The 12,125-nt window shown below is 25.5% G+C and overlaps 3 protein-coding genes across 3 annotated transcripts in view; 1 reads left to right on the top strand and 2 right to left on the bottom strand.

Moving 5' to 3' along the window:
- The window catches only part of Phum_PHUM331860 (forked protein, putative), a gene marked incomplete at both ends in the record, with an annotated part of 13,099 nt that extends 5,897 nt beyond the window's left edge, over positions 1–7,202 (top strand). The window contains 9 exons of the mRNA XM_002427542.1: positions 473–656; positions 2,066–2,248; positions 3,534–3,638; positions 4,364–4,583; positions 4,664–5,254; positions 5,786–6,316; positions 6,388–6,563; positions 6,637–6,817; positions 6,976–7,202. Coding sequence (XP_002427587.1) covers positions 473–656; positions 2,066–2,248; positions 3,534–3,638; positions 4,364–4,583; positions 4,664–5,254; positions 5,786–6,316; positions 6,388–6,563; positions 6,637–6,817; positions 6,976–7,202 — 2,398 coding nt within the window. The remainder of the gene's footprint in view (positions 1–472; positions 657–2,065; positions 2,249–3,533; positions 3,639–4,363; positions 4,584–4,663; positions 5,255–5,785; positions 6,317–6,387; positions 6,564–6,636; positions 6,818–6,975) is intronic.
- Positions 7,203–8,365: 1,163 nt separating this feature from the next.
- On the bottom strand, positions 8,366–9,089 carry Phum_PHUM331970 (uncharacterized protein; the record flags this gene model as incomplete). Its single annotated transcript, XM_002427543.1, has 3 exons — positions 8,366–8,579; positions 8,653–8,856; positions 8,935–9,089. The coding sequence occupies 3 exons, from the start codon at positions 9,087–9,089 to the stop codon at positions 8,366–8,368; spliced, it is 573 nt and encodes a 190-aa protein (XP_002427588.1).
- Positions 9,090–10,186: 1,097 nt separating this feature from the next.
- On the bottom strand, positions 10,187–12,051 carry Phum_PHUM331980 (the record flags this gene model as incomplete). The annotated part of the gene is made up of 6 exons (XM_002427544.1): positions 10,187–10,404; positions 10,511–10,770; positions 10,846–11,084; positions 11,159–11,353; positions 11,480–11,840; positions 11,905–12,051. Coding segments are annotated over 6 exons (1,419 nt in total), but the record flags the coding sequence as incomplete, so codon positions are not given.
- Positions 12,052–12,125: the final 74 nt, after the last annotated feature.

A 12,125-nucleotide genomic window follows, 5' to 3' on the forward strand; every position in this document is an offset into this window, starting at 1 on the left:
AATTTTTTTCCCTTCGTATTTTATATAATCGAATCAAGTAGTACCTTAATCATTTTTTTTTTTACGTTAGAAATATGTTCTAGAATAAAATAAGGTACAAAAAAGTAATGAGAGTACCTACCACATTAAATAAATGTCCCGTTAAATAATTTTTTTCAAGGAAACAACCGTCATTGTCTTTTTTTTTGTTCATTAATAATTTCATAAAATTGTGATAAAAAGTGGAATAAAAAAAAAAAAAATAATAACACGTGACTTTTTCTTAAAAAATTCTTTTCATGTAAATTATTCACGGTTGAAAATAAAATTACCGTAATAATAATAGAGTAATAATAATAATAATAAATTTAAAAATCACGAAAGGAAAAAAAAAAAGTTACAAAATGTTAATAATATCCTCCTCCATCACCATTGTTTCCGTAATATTTTTTCTTATCGTTATCATATATTTTAAAATTTTTAATTTTTTCAGTGCAAATACACAAATGGATAACGATGTGACTCCAGTTTATCTGGCCGCACAAGAAGGACATCTCGAAGTATTAAAATATTTAGTTTTGGAAGCTGGAGGATCACTATACGTAAGAGCCAAAGATGGTATGGCTCCAGTACATGCAGCTGCTCAAATGGGATGTTTAACTTGCCTCAAATGGATGGTAATTAATAAAACATTTATTTATTTATTTATTTTTTTTATGTACATAAATTTTAAATACTCGATGAAAAAATTTAATAATGATTACTTAACGCATACGGTTTTAAATAATAATTTAATCGATTCGCGCGGTGGTAAATAATAATAATAATAATAATTTTTTCTTCCTTTTCCTCCTTTAATCTAACCTCATTTTTTTTTTTTTTTAAATTTATATTTCTATATAATAAAATGCTTCCGTAGCTTTTGTTCTACTTTTTTTTTTAAAAATACCTTTTCTAGGCATGACAGGCATTTACTTTTGATTTTAACGACCTCACCATACGATAGGCCATTTTTTTTTTCTTTCCTATTGTCAACTTTAGTATATGTACGGTAAAATTTTTCCTAAGGATTTGTGAAAAAAAAAACTAGTAATTTTTTTTACTAAAATTAGTTTTATATCCAAGTACGGAATGATATTTAATCAATTTATACGTTATCACATAAATAAAAAAAGGAAGAAAAAAATTAGTTTTCATTTTTTTCTGCCCTAAATCATAACGGACTAATTAGTTTTTTTTTAAAAAAATAATTAATAAAATAAATAAATTTATTTATTTTTTATTTATTGTATTAATTTAAATTGTTATTTCTTCGGTCGTGTGTAACAATTTTGTTTAAACAAAAAAAAAAAAAAAATTGAAATTTGTTGTTTGTATGTTGTGCGGCGTGGAGAGTTTTTAACAAACAATACGCGGGTTTTTTTTTTTTTATTAATTTTATCGTAAGTTAAACGTGTGAAATGAGTTTTTTTATTATTTAAAAAAAAAAAGAAAAAAATGAGAAAGTTTAAATTTCAAAATACGGATTCTGATTTATCCGAAATGGATTCGTTGGATGCTGAAATATATAAAATCCCAAATGATAATAATAATGAGTGTCAGTGTAATTTGTGCGTGATATTAAATCAAATTGTAACCGAGGTGAGAATGAGGTTTCAATCAAACCAACACACATACGCTCTTGTATCAAGGAAGGAAATAAAAAAATTATTATTATTATTGTTTGTAACGAAAGGAAATTAAAATTTAATTTGAAAAAAGTAAATTTCTACAATTTAAAACCGTTAAACTCGTTTTGAGTTTAAAAAAAAAAAAAAAACTTTTGATTAAGATGGATTTTTTTTTTTTTTTTGTCTTCGAACTCTTTTGATCTGAACAAATTGTTTAAACAAAATAATAATAATAATAATAATAAAGTTTCAATAACGTTAAATGTTAATCGGGGTCGTTTCGGAAAAAAAAAAAAAAAATTTTTTTTTTATTTTTTAAATGTCATCGGATTTAATATCGTTTATTTATTTATTTATTTATTTATTATTTTAAACAAATGTTTTTTAAAGAAATGACGATTTTTTTTTTTTCGCAGGTTCAAGATCAAGGTGTAGATCCGAATCTCCGAGATGTAGACGGTGCTACACCATTGCATTTTGCAGCAAGCAGAGGACACGTTGATACAGTTAGATGGCTTTTAAGACACGGTGGAAGACTGACACTCGATAAATATGGTAAAAGTCCAATAAATGATGCAGCTGAAAATCAGCAAATGGAGGTTAGAATTATTATTATTTTTTATTTCTTTTTTTTTCTTTCTTTCTTTGTTTAAATTCCCTTTTTAAAAATAAAATGATACGTCGTTAGTTTGTATCACGAAGTAAAAGTTAAACTAAATCAGAAGTGAAAACGACTTTTTTTTTTTTTTTTTTAAATCATCAATCAATGGAGTATAGGTAGGAGCCAGATTTTTATTATTATTATTATTATTATTTCGCTTTCTATTTGGCTTCGCCTCGAAGATTTTTATGCCGTGTTCACTTATGCGCTAATCGGGTGGTCAGTTTCCTCTCTTTTTAATAAATAAAAACTCTTAGCTTTTAAATTCATTAAATTACTTTTTATCTCATATGTTTTTTCTTTTTTTTTTTTTTTTTTTTTAATATTAAATTGAGAAAGTGGTCTAATTAATAATTCAATCTCTTTTTTTTTTATACTTCAATCAAAGTGTTTTATTTGAAAAAAATTTAATTGATTTAATTTTTAACTATGGAGATCATAATGGATTTTAAAAAAAAAATATATGTATATCTCTATTATAATCGTTTAAAAACCTTGAATGAATATTCATTATTATTATTATTATTAAATAAAATAATATATTCGATTCTTTGCAATTTAGGCTTAATAAAAAATTAAAATCAATAATCAATTTATTTATTCTCTTTTGATTTTTTTTACTAAATAATTAAAGAAAGGAAAAAGGTTGTTGTAAACATTGTGTGTGTCACGTGATATGTTATCACGTGATTTTTATAATTTAATATTGTAAACAACCGAAATAGGACCGATATCAAATATAAGTTTAATTTGTTGTTGGTATATTAAAAAAAAAAAAAAAAAAAAAAAAAAATTACACACGGCCTAACAAATTCATTATAATTACCTTATTATTATTATTATTATTATTTTATTACGTAATTATTTGTATGCGTTAAAAAAAAATTAATTGTTTCTCTCTCTCTCTCTCTCATTTTCTAACGTTTTTCAATTTCCTATATATATCGCGATTTATTGATTTTTAATTTCGCTAAGAGTTTAATTTTATTATTATTATTAATGTTTTTTTTTTCTCTCTATTTATTACATATACATACAACAAAGGAAAAGAGAGAGAGAGAGAGAGAAAAAAACATTTAGCTTTTGGATATTGTTGTGTTGTTGTTGTATTAAATTTCAATATCCTTAATAATTTTTAATGACCAACAATTTTTTTTGTTAAATTTAAATTAGTCATTGTTTCGTAATAATAATCCTTTTGTTTTGTTTTTTTTATGTTTTAGTGTTTAAATATACTTGTCCAGCATGGAACTATACCAGATTACCATGAAGATAATGATAATGGTAAAATTATCGGATGTACTTGCAGAAAAGGAGATCATTCAAAAGTATGTTTTATTATAATAATAATAATAATTTTTTTTTTTTTTTTTAAACGTTACGAAATGATAAATTATTAATTACGAAATAATTTTAATTATTAAACAATGTTTATGTTGACTATATTCAAAACAGAAAAAAATAGGTAAGATGAGTAATAATAGAGAGCGTGTTGTATTACGGCAACATCCTGATAAAAAAAAAAAAAGACGGTTAAAAAAAAAAACCGTTAAACATTAGATAAAAGGTTACAGTTAATTATAATAACAAATTGGGTAATTGTTTTCTTTTTTAAATGTAAACATAACCGAACGAGACGAATAAAAACAATAGTAAAAGTAAGGAAAACACAAAAGTAAAAAAAAAAAAAAAAAAAAACATGATGAACTTTACGCAATTAACGTGTTAGAGTTTAATGTTTACACATTAACGACGGCCATCACTCCATATTATTATTATTATTATTATTTAAAAATTTTTCATATCGGTACTTAGCTTAAGAGGAGTAAATTTATAAAATAACAGTTAGGAAATAACATGAACTCGAATAACTCGAGGTCTTCGGTCGACCATGTCAACTATGTCACTTCACAATAACCGGAAGGTAAAATGGTAAAACTGTAAACTTATCTGAGATTTGCATTCCATTTACTAATTACCTTTTAATTTCATCGGGAAAAAAATAATAATAATATTGAATAATGATGATGATTATTATAAATGTTATTTTCAGTGTTCTTATTCGGATTGCGTCAATCTTTCTAGTCCTCGAGCACCATTTTATCTTCACGGTCCCACTCGTGCCGATTGTCAAAGTCATCAAAATGGAGGAGGGAATAATCGAAATGATTCATTTTTCCTTCACAACCCTCAAGAAATCGTTTACAACAGGGTTAAAGATTTGTTCGAAGGACCCGTTAAAAGTGAAGCATCTTCTGAAAATGAACTCATAGGTAATACAAGAATAGGTTTTGATGTATAAACAGGGTAAAACGTGTAAGTTTTTAATTATGGTTTCCATTTTTTTTGTCAGTTAAAGCGGAAGTGCACAGCAGCAGCTCGGGTGCAGGCTCTGAAGAAAATTTGAGTTCATCGGATATGAGCGAACGGAGCGAAGAACAAGAACACGATTATGAAGATATATATCATTTGAGAGAAGTTAACATCAACAATAAAAGCTCCGTGAGAAGTTGTAGCAGAGATTCCGGAAGTCATAGCCGATCGGGTAGCATAAGTTCTACCAACAGCGGTGGCATTGTTGTTAAACTCACGGCTCAAGACCAACCTTCGATCACTCCTTCGACCGAATCCGGAGTTTCGAGCGCTTCGCCTTCCGATTTGGGTCATTCGGAAGAAGAAAATGAAAAGGCTAAAATTAACATTAAAATTCCGGCTCCACATTTGGGTGGCGTTTTCAACAGGCAATTGAAAAGAGTCGTGTCGGAACCCGCTGCTTGTCCTCCACCACCTCCTCCTCCCTTACCAAGTTTTGAAGATTTAGAAAAAGCAACTACTCTGTCGAGAAGATCATCGACATCCGATGTCGTCAATGGTGATGCTAAAGAAAAAATTCAAAATGGAAAATCATCAGCAGAATGGAATAATAAAATTCACGGTGAAAATTGTAAGTCGATTTAAATTTTTTTTTTAAATAAAATTTAATTTTCTATTTCAAGCATCAAATTTTTTACAAAATGGAGTATAAAAAATAAATGGAAATTAATTTAATTTTAATTTAATTTTAATTTAATTTATAAAAAAAATTTTTGAGGGAAATTTTTATTTATCCCCTTCCCAAAAAAAAAAAAAAATAATTGATTGGAATGGTATATAAAATTTGAAAATTTTGACCCCGTTTTTAATATTAATTTTCCCTTCTTTCAATTTTTAGGGCGTGCAATTCAGTTTTTTAAAAAAAAAAAAAAAAAAAAATTATAATTGATAAAAAAAAAAAAAAAAACTAATCTCAATTATTTAACACTTTGGTTCCCTCGGAACTTTCCACGCGAAACGAGAGAGTAGCCAGATTTCACTTGTTTTTTTTTTTTTTTTGTTAGAAACTGGAATAATTAATGTTAAAATAAATTATAAATTTAGTCATTTTACAGTAAAAAAAAAAATGATTTTATTGTAATTTTTTTTTATTCACTCGTAGGTTCGAAGAATAATGCTGGAGAAGTCGCTGAATGTGACGGTTCTTCAACGGTACCTAGTTTAGTTAATAGACAGTTGGTGTTGCCGTCTTTTATTCCTCCTAAATTTACGGTTAACAGTGAAAATTGTTTGATAAAACCATCGGAATATCTTAAAAGTATCGGTGGAAATCGTATCGTATCATTTTCGACAGGAAGTTCTAATTCTAATCAAGATAAAAATTCGACAAAATCAGAAGAACAAAAATTAAATAAAGGAGCAGCAGAAGAAGAAGAAGAAGGAAGAGAAGGAGAAGAAGAAAAGGATAATAAGACGACAACAACATCAAATGGACCTCCTCCTCCTCCTATGCCTAATAATTTAGAAAAAGAATCTGGAAAAACTACGAATACAAACGATACGGAATCGACGAAAATAAAAAAACCGCAGCAACCTTTATCGGCTATCAGTATTCATGATTTACATAGTGTTCAATTGAAAAGAACCGTCGTTCATAAAACCATGTCTTCGCCGATAAAATCATCCAACGCAGGTACGTGCCATATTTTAATATTTAACATCAAGGTTTACAACTTTTTACAATTAACAAATTGCTACTTGTAGGAAACGAACCTTTTCAAATGCAAAAACAAGATTTAATTGCCGAACTTAAATTATCAAAAGATATCGAAGGAGTTAAGAAAATGAAAGTTGAAAGGTTAAAATCGGAAGAAAAACAAGAAAAAGAAATGGTTTCGGAAATCACAAAACAATTCACGGCAAATAATTTATTAGAAAAAGTAAGTTTTACTAGTTTTCATTTGTTTTTTCATTGAAAATTATGTAAAATGAAAATTATTTATTATTTGACAGATACCGGAAAAAGATTCGACGGGGAATCCCATTCCGCCGTGGAAAAGACAAATGTTGGCTAAAAAAGCAGCTGAAAAAGCAAGGAAAGATTTGGAAGAACAAATGAAAAAAGAAGCCGAAGAAAAACGAATACAATCCATTCCGGCATGGAAAAGACAACTTTTAGCGAAGAAAGAAGAAAGTGAATCCAAGTAAGTTTTTTTCCTTATTTTTAATTTTACGATTTTAAAACCGAGAAAAATTTCACGACAGATTCTGCTGCTGCAGTGAGAATTTTAATAATTGATTAAATAATAATAAAAAAAAAAAATTTTAGATCGTCCGTGTACGTTCCAAAAGTCGTAGACGATAAAAAAACTCCACAAATTCTAATTAAAATAAACGATTCGAATTTACCCTTAACCGATATACCGGAAGAAAACGATAAAGAAAATAATAAACCGGAAGTTAAAGAAACAATAGGAGAGGGTAAAGAGGAAGATGAAGTAGAGGAAGACGATACGCAAATTATACCGTGGAGAGCTCAACTTAGGAAAACTAATAGTAAATTAAGTTTGTTGGATTAAAAATTGTTATATTAAAAGCCATAAACAAATTTTAATTTAAAAGCCTTTTTATTAAAATAATAATTATTATTATTATTATAGCTGCAAAAAAAAAAAAAAATTATAATTGGTGGGATTATAAATGATGAATGGCTGTTTAATTGTTTAAAAAATTATTTAATTTATTTTTTCAATCGGTTTTCGAAACCACTCGATGAGATTACCTTCGATTTAATGCAGTCATTATTATTATCATTATAAAAAATAATAATAATAAATTAATATGAAAAACAATATTACTTTTTACAAGGAAAAATTTATATAAACTGGTCTGCACTTTATCTGTGCTGGGTTTGTCGTACTTTATTTAAAGTTAGCACTTTAGTCAGAGGCTTGCATAAAATTAATAATAAATAAATAAAAAACATAAAAAAAAAAATAAAAAAAGGGGTTTGGAATATTTTATTTTTTAAGATTTATGAATTTAATAATAATAATAATAAAGGTTTGTCTGTTTATCTATTCATTTATATTTTACTAAAAATTTTACCGAGCTTTTATTTTTTATGAATGAAATTTTTTTATTATTTTTAGGCAATTAATTAAACAACAAAATAAATACTATAATTTAAATCATTTACTGCAGCTCTTGTTGTATATTTATTTATTTATTTGTATTTTATTAGTCAAAATATATATGTATATATATATATATATATATATATAATTATTATTATTATTTTTTTTTAAATTTATAAAAATAAAAATTTTTTGCAAGTTTTCGAAAAAAATTAATTTTTTAAATCTCACAAATAAAATTTAATATTTATGATTATTTAAAATATATATATATACATATGCCATAATAAAGAATGATTTGATTACAGATAGAAAATCATATTCATTTAAATATGGGTCAAATATTTATCATTTTATTCAAAAAAAAAAAAAACTGTTTCTGCACATATAATATGAATTTTTTAACAATAGAATGTTTAACGATAATAATAAAATCAATCACATGTTTTTTTTTTTGTTTTTAATTAATTAATTTAATATCCATTTTTTTTTAAATTTTTCTCACTCGAATCATTAAAAGGCTTTTTTTGTTTACATAAAAAAATTAGGAATTAAGTATAAAGCACTTTTGAATAATTTTTCACATTTAAATTTCAATTTGTTTTTCATACATATGGATTCCAATTGCTTGAATCCTCAGGTTGCAGAAAACCTGTAACTAAAAGCACAATATCGACAAGCCACCAAATACCTATTCCACCTAATGTAAGAAGTTTACCAACAGCTGTTCCTGTTTGACCTAAACTGAACCGATCCATACCGAGAAATCCTAATAAAATGCTGTATATTAATGTGGTGGCAAAGTAATGACCCTTGTACCTTTGAAAAAAATGTTTTTAAATTTAAATAATTATTCATAAAATGGTGAAAATAAATATAAAAAATTATATACTTTATGCAAGGAACCCCTTCTTTTTTAAAAACTCTCGGTCCAAAACATTCTATGTCAGGCAAAACTTCACAAGTGACAGCTGCTCTTTCAACATCTTCATATCGAGATCCACCAAATTTTATACAACCTTTTCCAGCTTCTTCTTTTGCAGTTTTATTACCCTTGTGATCAATGGGTTCTTCACAATCAATAAATTCTAGAGGTCTAGTAAATAAAAAAATAAATTTTTTTTTTTGTTAAAGAAGATTTTAAATTAAATGTCATGAAAAATTAAATACTTACAAAAAAGAACATTTAACCAAGGGTCCATGAGGTATGTATCCAAGTTGCTTATCATCAACTGAACCTGAATTTTTTAATTTTTCATCATAATTAAGAGTAGAACAAGTATTTAATATTGCAACAATAAACAGTAGCAGGTTTGGAAGTAATTTCATTATTATTATTATTATTATTCCTTTGAATGCATATTAAAATAAAATAAAAACAAAAAGAAAATAACTAATATTATGTAAATAACTACATAATTTATTATTTAATTTAACAAAAATCAATGTCTGTCAAAAGTAAATTTTTGATAATTTATCACGACTTGCACATAATTATTTCTAAACTTAAGGAATGAGTCGAACGATATATCGAAATAAATTCGTGAGTTTATTTACTCTATGATGGAAAGTACTAGAACTTGTCGTTATTTAAGTTTGAATTATAAGTGAAGTGCTTGGTATTTTAGTAAAAATCGTTTTTTTTAGTTTTATATTTTGTGTAATCAACGTAAAATTTATTGAAAATAATTGCATTTAGTTTATATTCAGTAAAAAAAGTAAAAACATGTAAGAATAATTATTCTTATTTTGTAATTTTTAAAAATCATTTCCAAAATTTTCTAGACTGTTACAAATGTATATAAAACTGTCAATTCTTGCTTTAAAGCTTTTTTAGCAATAAAAATATCAAAAATTTTAAGGCAGTAAATTAGTAATAATGCTTAAAAGTTTGTAAAAAAGCTAAGTAGAAGCTTTCTTATTTTAGGAGAAATGAAAGTTTTTTGTTAGGGAACTTTTTTTTCTTTTATGGAATGAACCCTAAACCATTTTAGTTTTTTGAATGAAATAAAACTACTGCAATTGTTTAAAAATATTATTATATTGATTTATATAATAATATTACTGAATTATATTTAATTATTATTTTCAATAAGTTGTTTGGAATTCATTTTTTCACTAATCTAATTATACAAAATTAGTTTTCTACAAATCAGTGTAATAATGGTTGAAAGTGTTAGTTTACTCAAATTGTGCTTTTTTTTTTTTGTTAACATTGTTTTGTGACAGAATAAAATGGAACATTGGACTTGGTAAGTTTTATTTAATAATTTCATTACATAATAACATTAAGTTTTTGTTTTAATTATTTGGATGTATATTTGGGGGTTGACATTTGGAAAAGTTTACATTAGTATAGCTCATTACTAATTTTAATTAGTAAAAAACTAAACTACTTTAACTGTGACATCCTTAAATAGAATAACTTAAAGCCTTAGAGCCTTTAAAGCTTCTTTAGAAGCTTGAGCCATGTTTCCTTCAACTGAATTTTCAGGTTCCTTTGAAAGTATGAGAAAAGCTTCTTCTAAATATTTAATAACTTGTTTTATTTGATTTTTTAATTCTTTTTGTGAAATTTGTTGGTTTTGATATTTTCTATTAATTAAAACCATCAATGGAGCTTGAAGTTCATACAAAAGAATACCTTTATCAATAAAATTATTAAATTAAAAAAAAAAAAAAAAAAAGGGGAGGAAGTAGACAAAAAATAATTTGATATTAATTTTTCTACTGATTATAACATACTATACCTCTCTGTTTTGAATGTCCTGGATCTAATTTATCAAATATTGATAGTAAAGTTTTACATATGTCAATTTTTCTTAATAATTGTTCTTCTGTTAAATCATTAATTAGGTAGCCATTAATTTTTCCATATAACTGACTCAAACAATGCATTGCAGATAAGCATAGATAATGATTTTTATGAAATATTTCTTGACATTTAATTATAAAATATTCATAACTTTCAACATCATTTCCGTTAATACCATCCAACTCGTTAAAAAATCTAATTAAAAAAAAAAAAAAATAAAAGTTTTTATTTTATGCAGCCATGTTATAAATTTTGTAAAAATTTGTTTACCTTTCAATGGTACATTCAATATTTGAGGCTTGAATTTGAGCTTTGCAACCTTTTATAGAATTACAAAACCACATAGATTTATTGTCTAATGAATTTTCTGGAAGGTAAAATCCATTTTTACATATTTGACATTTTACACCACCTATAAATGTATTAAGTTCAGTAGGATCAGAACATCTTTGACAATTACATTGAAAAAATTTAGTCTTTTCCAAATGTTTTCTCCGTAATAGTGTCGGCTGAAATTGAAAAAATAATACTACTAAAAATATATTTTATTAAAAAATGTTATGATAAATTAATAATATCTCACCTGTAACGTGTAGGCATAACTGATCGTCACGGCCGAATTTTTTTGTATGAATGTCGTAGTGCGAAAAATTAATTTGAATTCGTTATTGTTGGAATGACTCGTATTTGGTATACAATTATGAGAAAATAAAAAAGCATTCGAGTATAAAGCTCGTAAACTTTGAACATTTTGAAAATTTACTTCAAAACTATTTACCTGTAAAAAAAAAAAAAAAGAAAAAATGAAGCAAGGAAACAAAATTAGTTATATAAAAATAATTGTACTTTGACTTTTATATCCCATAACGATAATAATAATAATTTAAAATTTTATTGAATGTACCTCGAGTATTCCACAGACAAAATGAATATCATTATCATCATCATCATCAGATAATCCCCAGACATTTTTAATAATATCAACGGCCATTTTTTCATTTGTTTCCCATAGTTTTCCATCTTTTTTTCTCTCATTCGTGTGCGATTCCATATTTTTTATAATTTTCCATTTTTCCGGATTTATTTTTTTCAATAATAAACATCTGAATGGTGTTAAAGCGTAGTAAAAATTTACAAATGTTTTTATTTCTTTATTTTTAACGAAAGATTTTGAAAACGTTTCGCATTCTTCTTTGCTATGACCAAATTTATTAAAAAAACCTTTACATTGATTGCTACAAAGTGGCCAGGTACAGTTGACACACCTGTTTAAAAAAAACATATTTTTACTCCCATGTTGTAAAAATTTGAAATTTTTTTCTTTCGTACCTAAAATATTTATTTGAGTCGTTTAAATCTATATCGGTGTAACAACCGATACAAAGAGGTTTTGATTCTTGACAGGGACCAACAACAATCGGTTCATCTTCAAGAATAATTTCTCCTTGTTTTATTGATTTCGAAGCAACCAAATATCTAATGAAAAATTATTTATGTTAAAACAAACAAAAACAAACAAAATTTATAAAAATTTTATAAATTTAAATTAT

Source organism: Pediculus humanus, genomic scaffold, assembly GCF_000006295.1.
Source record: "Pediculus humanus corporis 1103172107737 genomic scaffold, whole genome shotgun sequence".
Taxonomy (NCBI): Eukaryota; Metazoa; Arthropoda; class Insecta; order Psocodea; family Pediculidae; genus Pediculus; species Pediculus humanus.